Raw genomic sequence first — 26,818 nt, 5'->3', positions numbered from 1 at the left:
GACCCTTTCAAAATAGCGAACCAGATTTGTTAAGCATGATTTTCCCTTTACAAAACCATGCTGAGTATCCTTGAGAATTTCAATTCTATCCAGATGATCCTGAATTCCACCCTTGATCATTGCCTCCATGATTTTCCCTACTACTGAAGTCAGACTGTCAGGTCGATAATTTCCCACTTCACTCTTAGAGCCACCCTTATGTATGGGAGATACAATGGCACTTTTCCAATCCAAGGGAATCTCCCCAGAGTCTAGTGATGCTCGCATAATTAGCCTCAATGGTTCAATGCACTCACTGCTGCCTCCCTTAAGATTATAGGGTATATTCCATCAACTCCAGGAGCCTTATTGGCCTGTAGGCTCGAAAGTTTTTTCATTAAATAATCTTGCGAAATTTCAATATCATTAATTACATATTTTTCAACTTCGCTCCCACAATTCCCCATTTAGGCATTCCTACTTTCGGTATCGTCTCTTACAAGTTCCAAATTTGCAGATGTCTTTGAGATACAAGGTCTACCATGTTTTGGTAAATTGTACACGGTTCCCACTTTTTGAAACTTTTTTTACAATTTGTTTTATGGTCTTTATTGTGATTGGTTTATGTCCAAAAATCTTCTTTAACTGGCGCGAAACTTTGGCAGCATTTTCATATTTTGCATGGCTCTTTATAATTTCAATCCTCTCCTTCAATGTTAAGGCTCGTGGTAGTTTTCCTGTATTCATATTGTTCTTAAACTTTAACAAAAGATTGGAAACTATTTTTAGATTAGAAGGAACACAAAATTGGAGGCAACTTGAGCAAATATTTCTCACTGCTGAATACTCATTCCACCTTGACTGGCACAAAATGTATACAATATATGCGCCTTAATTTTTCAAAATTTTATTTTTGATTTCAGATGGAAGGATTTTGTGATAACAATGAAGTAGAACGTCTCCACAATACCCAGGCCCCAACTAAGCAAAATACATTGTGCAATTATGAAAGTACGTGGAGTATTATTTCCAAACATTCTGATTTTTCAGGTCAAAGGTAATAAAAGATTAATTTTAATATTTAATAGATAAATTAACGATAGTAAATGTTTCTTGAATATAATGAATTTTAATATTTAATTACTTTAATACTTATGTTTCAAGACTGCTTAAACTTTTAATCAGATATACAGGGTAAGTCAAAAGTAGCTTCACGATTTTAAAAGTTTCCAGAAGTGTTTATTATAGTCAACATATGCTGGCTAGTGGTCATAATAGATAAAGGTAAAGATTTCGTCATCATTTGATTGCTAAAGTAACCACATGGGGCGCTACTGTTTTGTTTATTATTATTATCATTATTATTAGCCATCTGGTGTGCTCAATCTACAGTGTTTTTATCATCCGCTCCTCAAACATTAATTTTAATTCGGCATTGTATTATATTACCAAACTATATGGACACCCCTGGGATTTGGGAACTAAGAACTATACCTGCTGTCAGAAACAGGTACAAAAGACAACTACGCTGCTCGACAAAATTAACAGAACAAAATAGTTTTCATTTTCGTATCCAATAGAAATCGATCTACCACCTTACAGAACCGCACATTATGCAAATTATTCATGCCTATAAAAACACGAGTTGCGACCACATCACTTCATTCCCTTTTTCTGGCTTGCTCAGTGGAATAGCCACATTTCTAGCAATCAGGATGGCAAGTCATCGTCGTTTAGATGTTTCTTTGAGATGACTGGCCGTTGGACGACATGAAGCCGGGCAATCGCAGGAGGAGATGGTACGTTTGCTTAATCTGTCACGCAGTGTTTGCAGTTGGTTTAAAAAAACTACAGCAGCAGTAAACAGACGTATTACAGACCAAATTCACAGATCCATCCTCCTAACTATCTCCCGCGCCTGCCGCACGGTGAGCACCCATGCTCTACAGGTGCTCGCTGCCACTCTCCCGCTAGACTTAGAAATCGTACGTCGCGGTCTACTGTACTACCAAGACAAAGGTACCCCACAGACTTTTCTGGGTTTCACTATTGACCTAACCAGCAACAGAAATGTGGAAAAGAAGAGGATACAAACTCACCTGTAGCAGGCAAGGCAGGAAAGGTGGAGCACCTCTCAAAAGGGAGACATCACAAAGAAGTTTATACCCAATATTGAACAAAACTATCCAACCTCACCGAACTGGTTCTCTACAGGTAACTTACCTCTTAACTGGACACGGAGCGATTAATGCCAAACTGTCTCTACTTGGGATCCAGGATGATCCAACTTGCACTTGCAGGGGGCTGGAGAGCTGGCAGCACCTCATGTATGACTGCTCTATGAAGACCTACGTGGTGTTTTATTCACCAGGATCCACTAATTAACATAGGGACAAGAACATCACCTCCTAAACACGAAGGAGGAGTATCAAGCCTTCTAGGATTATCCGCAGGCACTGTTCGCGAGGTGGAGAAACCAAATCGCTGCAACCCACTACCACTATAACCAGAGAACATCTGTTCTTCAGCTCGCTTGGACTGGGACACCAGAAATGATCTACCCCCAAGAATTAGAAAACTCAGGAAACAAACTGTACCAAAGTAAACTAACATGAATGACAACTGGAGATAACTACCAAACTTGGACATCCCACCAGTTGGGTCTACGTGAACAAGACACATTCCTGAGAACTGGAAGACTTAGGAAATAAACCACACTAAGGTAAAGGACTAACACGGACGGGATCCCGGTCCCAAGGACGACAACTCGGATATGACACCAGATTGGATACTACCAGCAGGGTCTATGCGTAGTTTTCTTGCAGACACCTGTTGGCGATCGCACCAGGCTCCCTTGCCTGGTGTCTTTCCACCTCCTCCTCCTGCGTCGGCGGGGGCGGTCGCCCCCTCCTGTTCCCCTACTTTCTCCTGGTGAGGCATGGGCCTGCCACACTGACTCCTGGGGTTGCCTACACTAACATCCCCATATTTTTACCTTAACCACCCAGCCTTTAGTCTCCCACTCACTCTATCTTTACGCCAGCGAATACCCCACACACCAAAACTTATGTCCAAATTACCGTTTGCCTATAATTTCGGCCTTTATTATGCAAGCGGTATCCCCCTCACGTAACGATCATCAAAACCGACGATGATGGATATATGTATCGCATATATATGGATCTGTCTGTAGGTATGTGCATATAAAAGAGCGCGCGCGTTTTTTTTTTTTTTTTTATTTAGGTCCTAGCCTCTGAAATCTCAGGAAATTAGGTGGCAGGGCCTTCCAGAGTAAATATAAAAGTACTGGGTTCCTGGTCTGCCTGTACGGAGCGAAAATGGGGCAACGTTGGGCCTCAGCAGAGGTCCAGCAATTAAATTGCCAGAAGAACAACGGTACATAACACTACACGTAGACAATGTCCATATACTTTTAAATCTCTGGCCTTCCCAGCGAACTGGTACACCCACAATGAAAGCAACGCGGAGATGGGGGGAACCCCTGGTGCCGCTAGACATCAATACACTTTACACTTTACGGAAGCAGTTTCAAGAGACAGGAACTATTACAATAAAAGCTGGCCAAAGTCTCCCGAGGGCTACGTCAACCAGAACAGACTGCTATTTCGCTCTAACAAAAAGACGGAACCCAACGATGTCCTGTCATCAACTGTCTTAAGGTTGCTACAGAGGTATCCACACTAGGCGAAAACATTTCCAACCGTTAAGAACGCTCAAGTCAAGTGGACTCTACGCAAGGAAGTTAGTGGTTTGTATCCGATTAACCCCAAACCACTGCAGAGCTCATCGAAACTGGTGCCATGAACATGTGACTCGATGCCCTGACAAATGGGGTACAGTTCTGTTCTCTTATGAGTCCCGTTTTAGCCTACAAACAGATTTAGACGTTATTTAAACTGGAGACAACAAGAAATACAGTACCATTACTCCAACATTAAAGAAAGGGACGCTTGCGGTGGAGACAATGTTCTCGTGTGGGCGAAATAATTATCAACGGCCGCACCCCAATAGGGGTACCGTAACTGCGCAAAAGTACCAAGAACTAATCCTCGAACCCTATTTGCGATTCTTTATAATTCATAATGGGATTACTGTCAGGACCGCAGCCCCATTAAACACCTTTGGGATGAATTAGAATTGCTTTGGCTAGGCCAACATGTCCACAATCAGGAGATGGGTTTAACGTTGTGCCAAGAGCAATGGACCAAAATACCGCTTCCATGTTATTCCATGTTAAAAATTGGTTCGTCGTTGGTAATCGACAAGGACATAGCTTGTAAATAAAGCCAAAATTGGGTTAACACGTTATTAAATATTTTATCAACAAAAAGGTCCTTTGAAACATGTAGGTGTCCAGTTATTTTTGACAATATAATTTGTGTTCGATTAAACTGTAAATTTTTGAAATACTTAATCTTTGTATAAATGATCTAAAATGTTTACCTACCATGGCTTTGCTATTTGTTAAATTATAAAAATCTCTAAATAAAATCTGTTACTGGTTGAATATGAACTATATTGTTTATCTAGGAGAGTAACCAGAGATGTTTCTGTCGTTACGGATCCAATCTTTCGTATCATCCAACCACCCTTAACAGAAGAGGGTCGTTACGTCCTAGTTCTTGATGTATCGGGTAGTATGAATGTAAGTCTGACCTTTCATCCCAATAGTAAAGATCTAATAACTTAAAACGATTCAAATATGACTTTAATAAAATTTTAACCAGCATAGTTGATGATTTCGCATTTTTATTGTTTAAGGGGCGTCCAATTAAACTTCTCCATCGAGCAGCTACAAGACTTGTCGAAGACAGAGTTCCAGATGGAGCTTACCTTGGTATCGTGCAGTTCAGTACCAGAGCTTCTATACTTCATGGTCTTACGAAGGTTAATAACCACACCCGAATGGAACTTAGCAAAAGTTTACCGCATAAAGATGATGGTGGTAAAACAGCGATTGGCAGAGGATTACTGGCAGGAATAAAGGTAAGGGAACATTTAAAGAGTTTAATAGATATTGTTAAACAGTTTTCTCCATTTTATGATGAATATTTAAGTTCGTAATATTAATGTTCATAATTCATAATGTTCATAGTAAGAAAATTGAAGATTTTACCAAAAGAAATAGTGTTTTCCTAAAACTGATGGATGAATATCATGAATTGTCATGAAAGTATTTTTGAGAAATTAATGAATTCCGTTATGGTTTATCCACTGTCGATATCTTGGCTTATGTTACTCATCTTTGACAAATTTGATGGAAAGGATCAGTGAAACTAAAGCAGCTGCTCTAGAGATTTCTAAGGCGTTGCCATTAATCGTGTTTAGCATAAGTCTCCTAAGAAAGCTCCCATCTTATGGATTGTCGTCTCCTTTTTTGCAATTGGATGTTCAGTTTCTTTTTGACCACTCGCTGCGAATGATAGTAGATTGTCTCTCTAACGCCCTCGAGAGTAGTACAGTTGGTGTAATCACCGCCCTCCCCACATCGGGTAGAAAAGATTCGAATTCGAATTCCCTCAATGATGCGCGAAATTTTTATGGGCCATTTTCACAACGTGGCTGAGTTAGTCGGCCTCAGGCGAGGGTAGCATGATTTTTCTCCATGTAACTCGGAATTTTCGTCCAGCAAACAACAAATATAATAATATTTATAAATATAAATATTAAGTAATTTTATTTTTAATATTTATTTATATTGATACATTTTTAAATTTATATCGGTATATTGACAAAAAGCAGTGGAATAATGCAATCATAGTTTTGCTGCATAAGAAAGGAGATAAATCAGAAATTTGAAATTATAGACCAATTAGCTTGTTATCCCACTTCTACAAGTTGTTCACAAGGGTCATTACTAACAGATTGGAAAGAATACTTGATGAGGATCAACCGAAAGAGCAAGCTGGCTTTAGGACAGGATTCTCAACTATGGATCACCTTCACGTAATATCACAGCTAATGGAGAAAGCAAATGAATATAAAACACCATTATGCCTGATATTTGTGGATTATGAAAAGGCATTTGACTCCATACAGCATAAGGCAATGTTTCGGGCACTGGAAAGACAAGGCATTGATACCCCATATATTATGATTTTGAAGAAATTATACGAGAGTGCTACCTCCTTTATTAGACTAGACAAAGACAGTAGGAAATTTAAAATCGAGAAAGGAGTTCGACAAGGAGACACAGTATCTCCGAAGCTGTTTACTGCTGCCCTTGAGGAAGCTTTCAGAAGATTAGACTGGTCGCAGAAAGGAGTCAATGTGAACGGAGAGTACCTAAACCATTTACGATTTGCAGATGACATTGTGGTCATAAGCCATGATCCCAAAGAATTAGAGGAAAATCTTAATCAGTTATGCACAGCTAGTAAGGATTTTGGACTAAAGATGAATATGGCTAAAACAAAAGTAATGATGAACAAGTATGCCACAGAAAGGGAAATAATGATTGAAGGAGCAGTAATTGAAAAGGTGGAGTCATATACTTATCTGGGACAAGTTATTAGCTGTAATAATGATAAATGGCTGGAAGTCAAGAGAAGAATAAATTTTGGATGGATAGCATTCAGGAAATATAGTCACATACTGAAGAGCAATATCCCAGTTTGTTTGAAACGTAAAATAATGAATCAATGTATACTCCCCACCATGACTTATGGAAGTGAAACTTGGGCACTCACCAAAAGAATGGAAGAGAAGCTGAGAACTACACAGCGAAGAATGGAACGAATCATATTGGGAATCAGACTGTTAGATAAGAAGAGAAACACATGGATTAGGCAACAAACTCAAGTAAAGGACATTCTTATCAAAACTAAAGAACTAAAATGGTCTTGGGCAGGACACATAGCTCGAAGACATGATGACAGATGGACTAAGAAAATAACAGAATGGTATCCAAGAGGAGCTAGAAGAAAACCTGGAAGACAAAGGCGGAGATGGATAGATGAAATTCATGAGTTTATGGGTAGTAAATGGATGGCCAGTGCTCAAAACAGAAGGAACTGGAAAGTTGCTGGAGAGGCCTTCATCCTGCAGTGGATTGAAAATGGCTGATGATGATGATGATTGACAAAAAAGAAAAATAAATGAAACGGACTGTGATATTTAAGGATGACAGCAAGGCGCATTAATACAATTTTAGGTTTACTGTGTAAGGAGACCCCCCCCTTACTTTTTAAAGCTAATCGAAAAATAATCATATGGTAATTCTTTCAACACAACTTTGTGAGATCCTTTTTATTTTGAAAATGGTTTTATTATCATAGTTTTGTGATTAAAATTACATAGCTCCTTCTGAGTGTTGAGTGCTAATTTTTATGAAATCTCTGGTTATTTTCTATAGGTTCTACAAGAAAGCCAGCTCCCTGTTGAAGGAGGGCTAATTCTTCTCATTACGGATGGAGAAGAAAACATTGCTCCTTTTCTAGATGAAGTTATGCCTCAAATGATTCATGAAAAAGTGCTTATAAATACTGTGGCGTTTGGTAGAGATGCCAGTGACAAACTAGAAAACATTACCCTAGCAACCGGTGGAAAAGGATATTTTTTTGCAAATATTGATGGAACCAGACCGTCCTCTGCCTTGGATTCCGCATTTCTGGAATCGGTGACTGCACAGGCTGACGTTAACTTTCAACCAGTACAGGTATGCTAATATCTGGATTCTTATTGAGTAACCTTTTATTAAATTTAATACTGAAAATAATATTACCAATTTCTGATTGTGGTTTTTATGTATCATATCATCACAAACCTTAGCTCATAACATCACAAACCCTGCTGTATCATATCATCACAAACCTTAGCTTGGGCTCTTTTTGCCACATTGGATGATGTACTATGGTGAGTTGTTGCACTCACGTTTGAGGGTGATGTGAAATCCATCTACATTACTATTGGTAAAACTCACCAATAAATGTTTATCAGCTTCTCATTATAAATACTGAGAACCGCACACTATGGGTGGAATTTTTATGAAGGGTGGAATTTTTATAGGCCTTTTTTCACAACGTGGCCGAGTTAATCGGTCTCAGGCGAGAGTAGCATGATTTCTTCTTTCATTGATGATTTTAAAACTTTATTATTACAATCATTAACGAAATACAGTGGACCAAAAATAACATGAAATCACTTACAGATAGGGTTGCCATCTCTACTTGTTTACAGCCAAATGTCTGAGTTTAAACGTCAATTTTCTGGTTTTCAATTGTAAGGACACAGAAGGTAGACCTAAGCGGCATGGAAAAGTGAATGTGGTACATAATTTCAAGTTCAATTTAATGTCTTCGTTTTCATTGATTTACTTTTAAATTTTGTATACCTGCTTGACCAGGAGAATCAGCATATGTTCCTGGTTTTGTTGTTATTTCTTCAAATCTCAGAGAATGGTGGAAAATGAATACAATTTACATTCCAATGTAAGGTGAATATAATGTGTTTGTATATTACTATGTGCTTTTTCAAATGGAACTTATAAAACTACTGTATTTAATACTTAGATTTCCTTATAAATAACATTTTAGCAAATTCATATTTAGTTAAAAAGTGTATTTTACCGGAAAAATCCGCACGATATGCAAATTGCCCCCCCAAACACAGACGTAATCAGTATAGTCTATAGTCGCTAATGACTAAACCCAACAACAATATGAAAAAAATTTTCTGAATTACCCTGAGAGAGAGAGAGAGAACAAGAGAAGTAGAAGGGAATTACCAAGAAAAGGAAGAATGATGATATCCAGCTCAGGACCCTGGGTGTGCCAAGCCCATACTCACCAAATGTGAGCCCCTGGGGTAAAATTATTTTAACAGATTTAAAAATAAATTTGGTTTGTTATGCTCATAACATAAAAGTTTCTTTGTAGGGTTATACAACATTTTCGTTCTCATTTTTATTCATAGTCATTTAAAAACTATAGAGCGAACACAATAAATAAATTATTGTGATCAGATTAGAGAAAGAGAAATAAAGGGTGTAAATTTACTCATTTACATTTTTGGACCTCAAAAAAAGGTATTATAAAAACTCCTCGCAGTAGCACTGTTGATATAAGCAACGTCCTCTCCACACCGGGTGAAAAAGACCTGAATTTGAATCCTTTCAATGACGCGAGGGATTTTTATGGACCTTTATCACAACGTGGCCGAGTTAGTCATTCTCAGGCAGAGCAGCATAGGGACATTTTTCCTCCCGAAACTCGGATTTTTAGTCCAGCAAACAGGAAAATCGACCACAAAACACACTCAGTTTACAGATACATGTGCGACGCAATATGGTTTAAGTCGCTGATGCACTTAAACCCTACAACAACAACTAAAAACCTGTTCGCAATTAATTATAGACCGGTCCATACCCTTAGCTGGATAAAGTTTGCGAACTTACTCTAGGTTATTTTATTCTGTCCTGACTTCCTGTGTTTTCATAATACTTGATTAAAGCTTGGAGGGTTTTTTAACCACCGGTTTTTAGAATATGGAAGGAATTCTTTTGATAGACGAAAAAAAAACACATATTCACAACGATCAACGAGACCATAAACCCTCGCGGGTAACACATTTGGTGGAATCACCGTCCTCCTCGCACCAGGTGGTAAACACCCGAGTTGAATCCTGTGAATAATGTGAGGAATTTTTATGGGCCACGTTTTTCACAAAGTGGTTGAGCTGGTCAGTCTCAGGTGAATGTAGCATGGTTTGTCGTTTAGCAAATAGAACATCGACCACGGAACACACTCAATTTACAGACAATATATATGGCACAATATGATCATAGTCGATTTGTTTTGTAATATGCTCTGTATATACTGTGTGTAAATTGCGTGTGTTCTGAAGGCGGGTTTGCTGGACGAGGAAGCCAATTTAATTTTCCGGGAGGAAAAACCATGCTACCTCGCTTGAGACCGACTAACTGAGCCACCTTTTGAAAAAAGGCCCATAAAGTAACAAAGAAGAAGGAAATCGACACGAGATGCCCTGCTTCTTCATGACAATGCTCATATACACAAGTTCCATAAAGCAGTTGCTGCTGTGAGAGAAATTGCGAATATTAGAAATTGCGAAATGTATGAAAATACAAGCAAAAGAATAAAGATAAAAAAGTTGCGTTTTGTACAGAAAAATGCGTAGGTATATAAAGTAAATCATCGATAATTGTAGAGTCCCCATAACTGATTCGACTGGAATCGTCAATGACTGTCCTTGGCTGGAATAGATTAGTGAAACCCTTACTTTGCTTATATTGTAGTTCTGGTTTTCATAACTATCTGAGAATTATCATTGTGATTTCAGTTGCTGTTTGCCCTTTTTCCATTCTTACATCACAGGTCCTGGTCTAGCAGTGCGATTTGTTTTTAATTTTCTTATCCCAATAACAGATGACAGTTAAAACATACTATGAAGCATGGACAGTCTTTATTATTAGAAATATAACTTGAAGTTTTCAAAATAATTCTGTTCCTTTTTTACTTTCTCTTCTGTCGAATAGATAAAAGATGAACTGTTCCCACTCTACAACGAAATAACCGAAAAGTTGGCTCGCATCGATAGTGACCTTGGTAGAAACACAGTCTTTACCTTCACCACTCCTGATATTCAAGTTAACATCACTGATATAAAAGTTACTTTAACAAGCCCCAGTGGAAGAAGATACGACGAAAACAGCATGGAATATAGCAAAGATGGCGAATCTCGACAAAGAATTCAGGTCAAATTCCCCGAAGCTGAGGTAGGTATCTCTCATGTTTTACTTTCTTCGTGGTGTGGAGAACATCCAGAAATATCGTAAAGGAAAATGTAATGCGGAATACTAAAAATATAACAATTAAATCTCATCCCATAATCACCAAACAAATTCCAGACTTTATAATAAGGCAAAAAGAGATTTTGCATCACTGAAAAGAAAATCTGTGGTCCAGAAAATATAGATTAATGACACACAATCATTAGTTTAACGTTTGCTCAAGGATTTCCAAAGACAATTCAACAGGTACATATAATTTTATATTTTTCGCAATTATTGATTATTATAAAATATGGAGAAGCCGCAAACCAATGGAAGAGACTGCAGTTTATCTTTGCTGAGTCGAGCTAATTACCCGCCCAAGATGAACGGCAGACCAGAAAGTTAATCGATATTAAAATCATATGAAGTTTCTTGTATATACGAGATGTGACAATAAATTTCCCGGACTGGTGCTGTTGCGGTCATGTTTGATGAGTTAACGGAAGTGGTATGTTGTAGCTCAAACAGAAATGAGGATAGCATTGCAAAAGTTTGTGAAACTCTTCATCTGATAGTCCTTCCATACCGTGTTAAGTTCGATTACCAATTAGGTTAGGTATGTGTTAAACACCAAGACGGACTAATTCGTCCACAATGTGAAAAAACGCCTAAAAAAAGTTTCTTGCATCATTGACAAGACAGGATTCGGACCCTGGAGAGATTGTGCAAGGCCCCTGGGGTAGAATTTTTCTAAGGGTGGTCTGTGCTTGTTAACAGGAGAGACATTCAACAGGGATGGGATACAGTTAAATAGAGAGGATGCGAGAATATTTGCTTATGGTATCGAGGCAGTGTTAGGTGGGTTGGAAACTGAAAGCTTGGGGGAAATATATAGATTAATAATAGCCGCAGGCAGAGGTGAAAGTGATTATTGGAATGAGCTGCAACCTTGAGGCAAGGTACTTGGGATTTCAAGGACTGCTGGGAGTCATTATGGAACAGGAAAATACATGGGCTGTGTTAGGGTGACTAATAGTAAAAACAAGTGCATGTATACTTGCGTGTACACCGATGCTAGGAGCATAGTAAATAAATTTGATGAATTTGAAGTGCTGGTCAAGACATCAGAGGCGAATATTGTTGGGATACCAGAGACGTGGTGGCACAAAGATATAAGCAGTGCAGAATTGGAATATGGGGAATACAAAGTGTACAGACAGGATAGGAAGGGAGGAAGAGTTATGCTGTTAGTTAAGAAACACATAAAATCTAAGGAAGTGCATCCAGTTGACATACAGTGGCGGACAAAAAAGCTGCATCACTTGTGAATTTTGCAAATAATGTGTTTTGCGCTGCATTGTGGGTTGCAGAAATTTGTTAGAAGGGATATATATATATACAGGGTGTTTCAGTTAAACGTTTCAGAACTTCTAAGAGGGGTAGGGTACATCCTGACAACTCGAAATCATATAGCAATGTGGGGTCGGAAATGCTTTCCTGAAGCGGTGTTGTACACAGAAGCACCATAAAGAAAAGAGACCGTAAGTGAGAAATCGTTTTAATAATACATGAAAAGAAGCAAAAGGTACATGGATTAAAGTAAGTGTTCGAAGTTTCTTCAACCTCGTATTGCTTTCGCACAGTGGTACCGTGGAAAATGTGCTACAAATCCCCTTTTTCCTGCTGAAGTGTTGTTTTCCGATGAGGCATCCTTCACAAGGGAAGGAATTTTCAACACGCATAACGACCATATCTGGGCGGTCTAGAACCCGCATGCAATACGACGTCGTGCAGCACAGATTCGATTTTCGGTCAATGTATGGGCCGGTATTATGGGAGATCACCTCATCGGACCTTACCTGTTACCGTGTCGTCTAACCGGACCTATCTACTTGATCTTTCTGCAGCAAGTATTGCCACAACTTTTGAGAGATGAACAGATTTCTGCATCGACGCAACAGACAATGTGGTTCCAACACGATGGAGCCCCTGCCCATTATAGCGGAGATGTTCGAAACTACCTGGATGTCACATTTGGTCCACAGGGGATCGGACGTGGTGGTCCCGTGCGTTGGCCTGCTCGGTCACCCGACCTATCATGTCTTGATTTTTATTTCTGGGGTCATATGAAATCGCTAGTTTATGACACCCCTGTTGACAATGCTGAGGAGCTGGTTGCAAGAATCGCAGTAGCTGCCGAAGAAATTCGAAATTCGCCTGGAGTATTCCAGAATGTTCGGATGTCCATGCGTCGGAGATGTGAGGCGTGCATTGTAGCCCGTGGAAAAAACTTCGAACACTTACTTTAATCCATGTACCTTTTGCTTCTTTTCATGTATTATTAAAACGATTTCTCACTTACGGTCTCTTTTCTTTATGGTGCTTCTGTGTACAACACCGCTTCAGGAAAGCATTTCCGACCCCACATTGCTATATGATTTCGAGTTGTCAGGATGTACCCTACCCCTCTTAGAAGTTCTGAAACGTTTAACTGAAACACCCTGTATATCTGTGAATGAATTCCAATAAAAAGACTCCACCTGATATACCTAATTGTTACAAATATCTTCCCAAAGGGTAAAATGCGTAATTAATGGAAATATGAGAAATCATGCAAATGGCAATCATGACAACCAAACATACATTTTATTGCATTTACGTGTACAAACTGAAATGACAAGTTAACGTAATAGTATTATGTACTGTAAATCAGCAAAATAAATCCTCAATATTTTGTTGTTCCTCCTTGAGCTGCAATTACAACCTTGCAACGATCTGGCATAGAGTTAATCAATTTCTGGTTATACGGTTGCCCAATTTCGTGGTCATCATCATCATCATCAGCCATTTTCAATCCACTGCAGGATGAAGGCCTCTCCAGCAACTTTCCAGTTCCTTCTGTTTTGAGCACTGGCCATCCATTTACTACTCAAAAACTCATGAATTTCATCTGTCCATCTCCGCCTTTATCTTCCAGGTTTTCTTCTAGCTCCTCTTGGGTACCATTCTGTTATTTTCTTAGTCCATCTGTCATCATGTCTTCGAGCTATGTGTCCTGCCCAAGACCATTTTAGTTCTTTAGTTTTGATAAGAATGTCCTTTACTTGAGTTTGCTGCCTAATCCATGTGTTTCTCTTCTTATCTAACAGTCTGATTCCCAATATAATTCGTTCCATTCTTCGCTGTGTAGTTCTCAGCTTCTCTTCCATTCTTTTGGTGAGTGCCCAAGTTTCACTTCCATAAGTGATGGTGGGGAGTATACATTGATTCATTATTTTACGTTTCAGACAAACTGGGATATTGCTCTTCAGTATGTGACTATATTTCCTGACTGCTATCCATCCAACATTTATTCTTCTCTTGACTTCCAGCCATTTATCATTATTACAGCTAATAACTTGTCCCAGATAAGTATATGACTCCACCTTTTCAATTACTGCCCTTCAATCATTATTTCCCTTTTCGTGGCATACTTGTTCATCATTACTTTTGTTTTAGCCATATTCATCTTTAGTCCAAAATCCTTACTAACTGTGCATAACTGATTAAAATTTTCCTCTAATTCTTTGGGATCGTGGCTTATGACCACAATGTCGTCTGCAAATCGTAAATGGTTTAGGTACTCTCCGTTCACATTGACTCCTTTCTGCGACCAGTCTAATCTTCTGAAAGCTTCCTCAAGGGCAGCAGTAAACAGCTTCGGAGATATTGTGTCTCCTTGTCGAACTCCTTTCTCGATTTTAAATTTGCTACTGTCTTTGTCTAGTCTAATAAAGGATGTAGCACTCTCATATATTTTCTTCAAAATCATAATATATGGAGTATCTATGCCTTGTCTTTCCAGTGCCCGAAACATTGCCTTATGCTGTATGGAGTCAAATGCCTTTTCATAATCCACAAATGCCAGGCATAATGGTGTTTTATATTTATTTGCTTTCTCCATTAGCTGTGATATTACGTGAAGGTGATCCATAGTTGAGAATCCTGTCCTAAAGCCAGCTTGCTCTTTCGGTTGATTCTCATCAAGTATTCTTTCTAATCTGTTAGTAATGACCCTTGTGAACAACTTTTAGATGTGGGATAACAAGCTAATTGGTCTATAATTTCCAATTTCTGATTTATCTCCTTTCTTATGCAGCAAAACTATGATTGCATTATTCCACTGCTTAGGCATCACGTGGCATCATTAGGCATCACGTAGGCATTTCGTGGTACCACACTCTTAAAATGCTCTCCTGCAGCTGAATCTTACTTGTTGCCTTCTTCTGAGCAATTTTTGACAACATTATGTAACAGCAATTCTCAGTAGGGTTCAAATCTAGACTGTTGCCGGGCCAGTCCGATACTGTAATGCCAGCATTTCTGAGGTATGACTGCCCCTTAAGGGAGAAAAAAGAAGGTAAACATTGGTATAAGTATGTTTTAAGCCTTGTGAGACAAGAAGACAAACTCATCATTAAATCCAAATAGCATAAATCTTGTGAATTTTGTTGTGTGGAAAGGTGCTGAGTCCTATTGAAAAACGCAGTTTTGGACGTCTGTGTGGTGATTCCTAATAACGGGTTTCAGGCACTCCTCCAAGATAGCAGTGGAGGTTTCTGCATTCACGGTTCCGTTAATAAACTTAATTCGCCCCTTTGCTTGTTATGCATCCCCAGACCATCTGACCGCCGGGGAACTTTACAGTCGGTGTTATGCAGTCAGGATGATATGCCTCCGATTTTCGTCTTCTGATATATCGCTTCCCATCCAAGTCATTTCGATTCGTCAGAAAAGATGATAGTGTCCCATTGCTCTTTTGTCCATGAAACATGCGTTTTAGCCCAAGCAAGTCGCTTTTCCTCATTCGTTGGGTCAACAAAGGCTTCTTCTTGGGCCGGTAGACATGCAGACCACATTCAAAAAGCCGTCTTTGGATAGTTCATGCACTTGTTTCAACACCAGAGGCCATCTCAAAGTCCAGTTTTAGATCAGGAGCACTAACATGGCAATTACGAAGGCATATCCGTTTCAAATATCGATCTTGGGTCTTCGGAAGGCGTAGTCACTCTCTTATGGCCTGATCCAGGTCTTCTCTTCACATCACCGGTTTCGCGCTTTAATTTCAGCAACCGGGATACTGTTGACTGGTGGCAGCCTATTTTATCAGCGATAGCACGCGTTGAAAGCCCTTCCTGGGACAGAGCAAGAGCTACACTTTTTTTTTTTTCTTGGTGTTAACTGAACATATAGAACCATGCTTACACCTCCGCAAAACAGGATACTAATGAGCATGTATACCCTTCCAACGCCGTATTTATAGAAACGGCTGATGCAATTACTGTCTGATGCAATAGAAGCATTATCTGATGCAATACCTTTGCTTTACGACAAACAAAATGACTGCAATCGAACAATATCTTATACGTTTCACTATAAATGCTACTTTTTTTAAGGTGGTTCAGTTTTTTTGCCCGCCACTGTAGATGGACAGTGCAATGTTGAGTCAGTTTGGTGCGACGTAAGCACTGGGAAGGGTAAAAATGAGAGTAATAGTGTGTTATAGGCCTAATGACTGATGTGTACAATGAACAATTGTACAGAGAAATAGAGTGGGCCAGTAAATCAGTATATCTTGCAATGAGGGATTTTAACTTCCCAGATATTGACTGGAATTTGTGGGTTGGTCACTCGCACACTAGCAAGACTTTTGTAGATTTATTGGATGATTGTTTTCTGCAGCAGCATGTTCGAGAGGCAGCCAGAGGGAGTAATACTCTTGATCTGATTATCAGCAGTGATTATTCATGCATCAAGAATCTGCAGATCGAACAAGTTAGTGCATACCATCATGTTAATTCGTAGTAAATCATCGAAGTTAAACATAAGAAAGGCAATTGGGGTGAAAGGGATCTATCTAATTATATTAAGGTAGGCAGCAGAACAGAATTATTAGGGGAAATGGCATCGCTATGTTATATCTCACATTGTTAATGCTTTCACAACGAGTTGCCCTGATATTGCACTACATCAAATTCGCTAGTGGTGAAGATTACTAGGCTTATCATACCAACTAAAAAATTCTCTTTAGGATATAGGCTTAAATGGATGTCAGGTAAACTGATGAGACTCCTGGCAGAGAATTAAAATGCATAGAATTATCAAGCGATACAGAAGTCTATGGTAGATATAAAATAGTCTATAATCGAGTCACAAAGGAGGTTAGGCAAGCGAAGGATGCAAACAAAAACAGCAAAAGATTCTTCACTTATACAAAAACTAGAAGAAAGGGGATGGATCAAATTGGTCCCCTTGATATCGATGGTTCTACTGTTGATAATCCTGCTCAGGTTACTTGCAACCTCAATGAGTATTTTGCATCTACATTCACACATGAGGAATTTTATCCGGAAGTGCAGAACAGGTCTCGAGCAAGGGTCATTGCATGTTTTTATCTCTTAGACACTTTTTCAGTTGTCAAATACATAAACCGATTGAAGAATACCGACACAATATACATGTGGTCTTAGATATCTTAGCGCTTAACACACATATATTCCTTTGGGAGGATTGACTTGGATTAGCATTAGACGCTAATGCGCCATAAAATCCTAAAACAACCGACCAACCAACCAATCCTTTGGGAGGAAGTGGTATTCAAAGCCGGGGAAATAATGTTAAATAGTTTATAAATTACTTTATTTTGTTGTTGTCATGTTAATATTACACATCTTATTAATAAACAGCTGAAGATGTCAGCGAATTAATAGTTCTCTTAATGTATCGTAGATTGGAACTTGGAGAATCACCTTTCACAAGAGCGGCTACTTTCCAGTTGTAGTTGCTTTTTCATTGACCTCAGAAGCTAAAGACCTCCAGCATCAACCCATTCGAGTTCGATCATGGTTGAATGATATGCAACTTAAGTTTCCCGCCTATGCTAAAGTGTATGCCGAGGTTAAAAAAGGTTACCAGGCTGTGATAGATGCTACCGTGGTAGCGACTGTGGACCGCCCAATGGGGAAAACAGTGGACATAACCCTTCGAGATGACGGTGTAGGTGAGTTCATGAATGTGTATTTTTTCTATTTTTTTTATTTATCAGTCTGTGTTACAACAATAGTGAAATAATATTGATGTGAAAGAGAAAATAGGAGCGTTTATGAAAAAGTATTGACATCCATGTAATAATCGAGAAGTACTGAAGGATTATAATCATAATTTCCTAGTTATCTGGATGCCACTACTTTTCCATAACTCTCGTATACACTATCCCTTCAAAGTTATCAAATAACAGGAAATTTGAAGAAAATGGAGTCTTGTTAAAGGAATTAATGCCAGTGGTAGTCCTTAGTAGACCATTAACCAGTTCACGATAGTAGCCAGCATCATCTGATCCATCATTACAGGTCATTCCAAACTGTTTTGTAGGATTCAGGTCAAGAATTGAAGAGGGCCAAACCAGTCTGCTTTTACTTAATCTAAATCAACGGTCCTGATTCAAGCCACGAGAAATAGTCCCACACCATGACACTTCCTCCTCGAAAATTCACATTTGGAACGATGTACTGCGGCAGACAGCATTCTCCGGGCAGCTTCTAAACCCGAATTCGTCAGCCCTAAACATTGAGTAATGCAACTCATCATAATGTTTATTGATTAATCTTTTTTTTTTTAAATGGCGCATGAGCAACTTAAGCCATGATGCGTCCAGTCCTGTATTGTTTGTAGAGACGCTTTCGAAGATGATGTAACCGTCCTCTTCAAGATTCGCCGTCCCTACCCTTAAATTTTTACTGGTTTCCTGGATCATGGTGGATAGTTAACTGTAGAATGCCAAATTTCGTCATAAATGTCTTTGCAATAAGTGCGGAATGGGCGGGTGGGAATTGCCCCCCCCCCCCCCCAACAAGAACTAGCTGCCTTTCTCTCAAAATTGGGGCCTAACCTAGGAAATGCGCTTCAATAGTCTTTGAAGCATCTATACATAGAACGCAGAATTGACACTCTCCTTCAGGTACAAATTCCTTGAATCACACCCTGTTTGTCAACAAAAACATGATCAGCGTCGTCTTGATCGTGGACTTCTGTAAACGAAACTTTCTGAGCCTTGGTGATGATTTTGAAGTCCACTGCCTGCTTTGACACTTCGTCTCTGGGTCGTACTGAAACACTCAATACTCATCTCCTTGACAATCTGTATAGGTTCTTCTATTCATTTGTGAGGCTGAGCTGCATGAATTTTGCACAGACCTTCCACATGAATTTTGCACAGAGGTGACGAATTTCTCCTTATTCAAATCCAACTCGTTAGCCATCATTCCGAGGCTCAAACGACGATCTCTTGCACAATTTCCGAACTTTTATAACTCTGTCTTCATTTCTAGAGGTTGATGGACGCCACTTCTTCTGTTCGTGCAACTTAACCTTTCATCACTATAAACATATTTTAATATTTCATACGTTTCTGTTGCAATTTCCCAGTTTCGTTGCTCCATTTCAAAACCGTATCACGAAACGTTAACGCTACTAACGAAACTGATCGTTACTTGCAACTTGTCAGCCTACTGAGCAATCTTCGTACCACCATCTGTTGGAGTAAGTTTGAACTACACTTTTTCACTTCCGTTTATTTTCAAACTCATGGATCATGACCGCAACGGCACCAGTCGGGAACTTTGTTGCCACGCCTTTTATATATATAAAGATGGAAAAAAAATATGTTCTTTCCATCGTCTTATGTAACTGACCTCTCATATTCTATATGACCAAGACTTTTCTGATTCCAGGTGCTGATGTCACCAGAGACGATGGTGTCTATACTGGTTACTTCACCCATTTTAATGGTAATGGTCGCTATGCTGTTATAGCTCGTGTCATCAACGATGGTAACGCAAAGATAAGAAACGGTGTTAGATCGTCTGCTTCAGTGGCAGTACCGAAACCTCAAAGTAAAGGTTAGTAAAGTGTTTGAACTGAATTTTAAATACATTTTAAGTTAAATTTATTAATTATACTTCAATGTGAACTGTCATTAGTAGTTCTTTGTATTTCATTTTAGACATTATTAGCTTCGCATTTAATCTCAAGGTAAAGTAGCTCACATCCAGATCACATTGTGTGTGTCAGGGGCGGCTTGTCCATAGGTACTGTGGCACTCCCAGCTATTTAAATCTAGATATACAGTGAACGGAGTTATATGAAATTTTGTGAAGAACAATGCAACGCAATGAATATTTTTATGAACAAGACCCGCATATAGTATGCGCATCCTCTATTTCCAGTAATCATTTCAATAATAAACGAATAAAAACACGAAATCGTTTCCAACTTTGAAGTTTAATTAACCGTGGGCTAATTATTCAAGTGAATATCTGGTAGTTGGTTGCCATTGGCAACTTGCCAATATAAATTTTTTATAGGTGAAACGAATCAAAGTCACTGTGAAGTGTGCAAAGCAGATTTCATCTTTGACCATGATGGGTGTGTAGCCACAATGTCGGTCTTTTTGTTATTCGTCCGAATTCCGGTTAAGTAACTAAATAACATCAGTGTTAAGTCAATACTCAACATTCAGTGTAATTATGTGATTACAGCTTAATTGCGAATTGAACTTGAACAGTTCAAGTTATAATATGAGGTGATGTGTAAGTAAAACATTATTTCTACGACACACGATTTTGTGAAATTTGATTCGATCATGGCCTCCGTGCTTCCCCATTAAGTAAAACGCGTGACAGTGAATAAACTTCAGCAACTTAGTTTTCTTCACAATTATCTCTCTAAAAAAAAAATGCGATTAAAAAAGAAGGCCGCCCCACACCAAAGATTCAAATTTCTCAGCGGAGAATAAGTAATAATAAGAAATATATTCGCAGTTTTAAAACTGAATGGTACCAAAGGAAAAGTTGGCTTTGTGGTTGTGAAGTTAAAAATGCATTGTTTTGTTTTCCCTGTTTATTGTGCGGAGATGACTTAACGTGGACAAATTGGCTTTACAAACATAAGCAGAATGAAAGGCAAGAAAGGGGGAGTTCAGGCTAAAATAAATAAAGTGTACAAAAATGCACATTTTATTCACTGCTATGCACACCAACTGATTCTGATGATGAGAAATGCGGCAAGTAGAACCCGAGATTCAAGAATATTCTTTTCGAACCTCATGTCGATACCAACATTTTTCTCGAGATCACCACAGCGTCTCTCTATTCTCAGAAAGCATATGGACAGCCGTGTTGCCCGACCTTCCCCTACAAGATGGAAATTCGATATACGCACCGTGAACAGCGTTTACGAAAATTTTGAATCCTTAAAATAGTGCATGGAGGAACTACAAGCGATAGCAGATAAGACGATTTCAGAAGCAACTGGAATTTTGCACATCTTGAGTAATGAAAAATTCGAGTTCTGGTTAGAACTTTTCCATCAGATAATGCCTCACGTGGAAGTTATTTATAATCAAATGCAATCTCGAGAAATTGAGGCAGTTAAAATACATGAATATATAGGAAACTTGAAGAATGCTATTCTAAAAAATCAGGAATTCAATGTACTGTGAAAATCCTTCAAAAACACTCATGATTGAAGCAAAGGAAGTATGCGATTATATGAGTGTTGACATTGATGAGAGATATTCTTTTACAAAGCAATTAATTCTTGCTAAATCGTCTAACAAGGAGAACTTTGTTATTTTTCGTACGAAAATGCCCATGAAAGAGGTACGGGAAACTATTGAGGCATATCCCATGATTGAAAGAGAAAAACTTCTTATGGAATTACAAGTTTTCTATAGCAGACATGATCTACACAATTATTGCAAATTAACTGACGCTGAAATTTATCTCAGAAAATAATCTATCTGAAGTTCTTGGTAAACTTACAAAACTCATAAAAGTTCTTTTGACCATTCCGATGGCTACTTCAAAGCCCGAACGCTGCCATTCGATATTAAAAATAATAAAACATTTTCAAGGAACACTGTGAATCAGGAAAGGCTAAATGCCCTATCAACAGTGCACCAAACTTAAATGAAAAAGTTATTAATCTATTTTCAACAAATAAAAACCGAATTCGTGATATCATTAGTCCGGTATCCTGAAGAAAATCTCAGAAAGCAGGCAGCAGCAAGGGACATCACACACAAAATTAAAACAGCTTCCACCTTGTACACATTCGTCAACCAGCTAGACTGCTCCAGATAGTTCTGTGAAACTTTCTTATCCATATCCATATCCAGATTATATTTGTTCATCAGTGTCATAGTTCTTTTGAAGAAGGAGTTCTTAGAAATCTCTGTCCTAGAGTTACTGGTGTGGAAAGTAGACCTGTTTAGTAGCCACCGCTGGAACGTGAAGATAAATATGGCACAGAAGATCAGGCAGGTAGGTTGAATCAGTGAAGATGAGATAAAACTACTTTAGATCCACAACAGTTCGCGGAGTTCCCAAAGATTGAAGCTTGAAGTAAGAGCAGAGATTCCAGTAGAAAATCGGGTGGTAAAACATAGGATTACGTCTGGAAAGACAGTGGACGAATTTCATTTGCAGAGACTCAATTTGCTGTATCAAATATGTGTAGTGTGGATTCCATATAGGAGCAGCGAACTCCAGTATAGGGAGCACAGTTGCTTTGAATAAGATCACAGTGAACTGAGGATCTCTAAATCCGTAGGTCTGCCTTTTGATGAAGCCAATTTATTTTTTCGCTTGATATAATATTGGGATAAAATTTTTTTAATAAGTCACAAATTTCTCAAGTTCTATCGAGCCCCTAACCGCAGGAGAATAGTTAACAAAAGTTTAAAAATGTTGCAGAAAATAGTTTAAAAAAAGTAAACAGGAACCAGACGGCTCCTGTTTACTTATTTTTTAAACCACTGACCTTATAAAATTTTATATTCCAGACACAACCGTGAAGGAACCCTCCGTTTCGTTTCCCCCTGATGATTTTCTAATCGTTAAGAAAAATATCACCGAAGAAGAGGAGGAACCTGATGGTGTACCAGCAGAAGATTTCGAACGAACTTCCGATGGTGGAGCTTTTAGATTGGAGGAATGGACTCCTGACGTTGGAGATGTAATCCCACCTGCTAACATCACCGATTTGGAAGTAGTGGCATCGATAGAAACGCAAACCAATAAATCAGTAAAGTTACAGTGGACAGCTCCGGGAGATGACTTGTATGATGGAAATGGTAACTATTTCATAATTTTCTCTCTAATTGTGTTGAAGAAAGAATTTAATATTTAAGAAAACTTCTTTATTAACTGAATCATTTTATATAAATTTGCTGCTGAGTAAAATCAATCACCTCAAAATGCGACCAAACACGTTTTGTCCAAAGGGCGCCGAATAGATGAGTCAGTGAATCACTGAGTCCATGAATCAATGAGTCACTCTTGGGACAAGCCGAAACTAGCTTCAGCCCCCGAACTTTTTGATTACACCTCCTATAATAATTCCAATCTACCAGTCAGTGTTTCACAGATTATAATATAACTATAAAAATATTAACAATATTTCAGGAATTTTGCCAGATTCCATCTTCAGGAGAAAATTTTTTGTGTAAATAAATTAACCGCTACTCATTTTCTTGGTTTATTGTCGTTGAGATATCAACTGTGTATATATGTAGTGTGGCCTGAAGACAGAATTATGACAAAAATCTTGAAATGTAGCCAATATCTAATTCTCTAGTTTCCCTGTATGCTGGAAATCCTCTGTATCAAACAGCCCAAACTTTATTTTACTCACATGGATCCAGTGTTTTCTTCCTTTAGTAAATACAGTATCAGCAAATGATCTTTACAATTTTAATATTTTATTCTTCAGATTACGTTTGCGGTACAGTCGAAAATATCAACCCCAAGTTTCAATTCTGTGCCCTTCTAGTATCGTCTGAAACAAAGCTGCAGAAGATACTTGAAGAGCTCCAAATGAGGATCACAGAGGTTTGTGCAAAGCTGACCACGCTGTTCAAAAAAAAAAAAAAAAGTGTGACAAGGGATTGAATATCTGTTTCACATTTCTGTATTGCTCACATTGAACTTTATTAATTTTCAAAACTCAATTTGAATTTGTTCTTTCAAATGGTTTTCATTTCATAACTGTACCTTAAAATACAAAAGATAATTTATGGATTAATTGCAAGATTACGTCTTTTAAGCAATACATGAACTTAATATAATTTTTAACTCTAATTTGTTGGTATGTGTGAAAAGAGAAAAATTTCAAAACTGTTGAGATGGCTATTGAAGGCTGTAGGGCCTATAAATATCTCCCCGTTTGAGCATAGTGGGGACATGTACCGATATACGCAATATTACCACCCAAAAGTTTTGTCAAGGTCGAAATAGCACAGAATTATAAATAAATCTGTAAAAGGTAGAAGCCCCATTTGTAATCTACATACAGCTGACTGAACATGCACAGGTGATGAAATACTGAACAGGACTTAGTAAATGACCACTTTTGGGACAGCTCAACGTTCCGAGATTCTCAAAAGCAGTAGATCTTCGTAATCACTATTTCATCTGATGTAAGAACTGTAGCTTGTCTTCAACCAGGAGAACGAGGATAATTTCAAACCAGTATACTGTGAAGCATGATGGTGTCAGTGTAATAATTTGAGCCTATTTTTAATGCTGTGGTGTTAGATCCAGAAGCGGCTGAGGTAATTTTGTGTTGACAAGACCTAAGAGTTCCATACTTTCAATAAATTTGAATAGCGATAGCCCTAGGATGCATTCACCCATAGTATTTACTCACGCTGTATATGCCTCCTATCGACCCTGATTGGACCGATAGTTATTGTGGGTGGTGCCTTAAAGAGAAGCGACATTGTAACATCGATCAATTAAATGGCCATTCCAAATCGTTTTATCATTGTCTGTTATTTCATTAATATACGAGTACCTAATTCTTCTCCTTTCGTTTCAGCCACATCTTACGATCTTCGAGCCAGTTTTGATGTAGACGACCTCCTTCATCGATTCCATACTGCTTACCAGTTCACTGAGACAATGGTCATCGATGGAACTTTGTTTCCTCTTGGTGCTGGAGAGATTCAAATGGTGACAATTGTTTTGCCGTCTCATTTCTATAACTTCACCAGCAACATTAGACGAACTTTATACTTCTCCATAAAAGCAAAGGATGAGAATAATAATTTGTCACCCAGTCATAACATCGCTGCAGCCAACTTTGGAATTTTCGGTGTTTATACTAAAACGTCTAGGAGCACTTTGAAATGGTGGCCTGTGGCTCTTGCCATTGGATGTGTGGTTCTTTTTGGTATCGCTTTAATAGGAGTGGTAGTGATGATGGTGCGCAGGAAGAAAATTTATAAAGCTGTGAGCAAGGAAACACGTTAAAATTTACAAATGTGTGTATAGTGACATAAATTTTTCATTGCACCGATGTCAACCATAAGAAACATGGACAAAATGGATACTTTTAAGCACATTACTTAAACTATAGTAATCTTAAGATCAAAAGTTTAAGGGGGCTCCAGAATGACCAATTGTTAAATTGGTTTAAATCTGGTTAGAGGAGCAATTTTATTCATTTAATTTTATTTCATTTTCAGCAATTAATTTTCGTATTAGTTCACGTTAATGGTGATATATTTTTTTCAGAAAGTTGATGATATCAAGCGAAAATTGAACTTTCAGATCTAAGCTCAATACCCTTTCTGTACATATTTTTGCGTTGAAAATATAGCACGTTACATAAAATATAACTATTCTGAAGCAAATCATAAACATTTGATATCTAATTCACCTAAAGCACAGGAGCTTTTCAAAAGTAAAAGAGGGCAAAGGGACAAATCAAGAAATAGTGCCCCTCAGATAGATTGCAAAGAAATATTCAGATCTTAAAGTTAGCTAATACTTGTAAGAAATTTCTAGTCATATAATAAGCTGTATATAATTCAAATCAAACGTATAATACTTATAAAGGGACTCAGAAAAGTAGGAAAGTCATGTGGTCAACAGATGTTTTGAACATACCATATCTGTCCAAACTCAAGAGCATGCTGTACAGAATTAGCCAAATACAGAAACATAACAGTGGTAAAGAAATTCGACAATTCCTTTATTTACCATGATTAAGAACATGCGATTTTGAATTTCTCAGCACAGAGAGGAATAATTAAAGATTGCTAATTGCTGTATGTTTGCAAAGAAACTTCTAGCGAAATGTTTTGGTCCAAAATGACACATGTCATAATGAGCACTGTTCAAAAATATTCTTCTCTACATTAAATACAGCGTTAACCTTTACAATATTATCCTAAATTAGTCTGAAAAGATTAGCAAAACAGAGTAATTTATTTATTTTGTTACCATTATTGTAAATGCTAACCTAGAATTCATCTCAGATCTATTGATCACACAATGTTGCATTGTTTTATTTGCATAATCATCTGTTTGTAAGAAATGATGTTTAATTTCAGTTATAAAATATTTTTTCATAATTTTATAATTATGTAATTCTCATGAAAAAATAAAGCTATGATTTTGATGTTATATTGGATGATCATTTTGTTACGACCAGAAATCACTGTTATTTTGAAAACTTTATATTAATAATAATTTTTTTTTTAAATTAACTTTATCGTTTTTGTTGTCATTTTTTAATTATTTACGTTCGTCACTAGAAGGCAGGAATTTATAGTACCAGAGACCAGACCAGACCAGAAGAATGGATAATGTAGGGCAACGTGACTGTGTTCACCTCAAAGTTAGAGTGTGGTATTTGTTCCACAAGGAGGTGGGTCACAACAAGAATTGAACTGTGGTTGACCCCCACTTTTCCATACAAAGCCCAAAGCGAACATGGATCATTCTTTAATGGGGGAAAATAAATTCCACATTCATTGGAGTAGCGCAAGACCAGTGGATGCTAGCAGCATTGTAGTAAGGTTTTTTAGGAGCATTAGCGACTAAGGCCATATTGCTCTGTGTATATTATCTGTAAACTGCGTGTGTTCTGAGGCCAATTTTCCGTATCCTGGACGAAAAACTGCAGCTTCCGGGAGAAAAAACCATGCTGCCCTTGCCTGCAACCGACTTACTCAACCACATTGTAAAAAGGCCAATAAAA

At 38.1% G+C, this 26,818-nt stretch overlaps 1 protein-coding gene across 1 annotated transcript in view; it reads left to right on the top strand.

Annotated features, from left to right (window-relative positions):
* The window catches only part of LOC150088767 (calcium-activated chloride channel regulator 1-like), a 58,294-nt gene extending 32,328 nt beyond the window's left edge, over positions 1-25,966 (top strand). Inside the window, exons 6-14 of the mRNA XM_090369636.1 lie at positions 903-1,036; positions 4,531-4,645; positions 4,762-4,986; positions 7,355-7,657; positions 10,496-10,735; positions 17,501-17,771; positions 19,501-19,668; positions 22,614-22,904; positions 24,650-25,966. Coding sequence (XP_090225762.1) covers positions 903-1,036; positions 4,531-4,645; positions 4,762-4,986; positions 7,355-7,657; positions 10,496-10,735; positions 17,501-17,771; positions 19,501-19,668; positions 22,614-22,904; positions 24,650-25,083 — 2,181 coding nt within the window. The 3' untranslated portion in view covers positions 25,084-25,966. The remainder of the gene's footprint in view (positions 1-902; positions 1,037-4,530; positions 4,646-4,761; positions 4,987-7,354; positions 7,658-10,495; positions 10,736-17,500; positions 17,772-19,500; positions 19,669-22,613; positions 22,905-24,649) is intronic.
* Positions 25,967-26,818: the final 852 nt, after the last annotated feature.

Source organism: Mastigoproctus giganteus, chromosome 3, assembly GCF_048544385.1.
Source record: "Mastigoproctus giganteus isolate SK-2022 chromosome 3, ASM4854438v1, whole genome shotgun sequence".
Taxonomy (NCBI): Eukaryota; Metazoa; Arthropoda; class Arachnida; order Uropygi; family Thelyphonidae; genus Mastigoproctus; species Mastigoproctus giganteus.
Note: the sequence above shows the minus strand (reverse complement) of the source record. Positions and strands in the feature narration are given on the sequence as shown.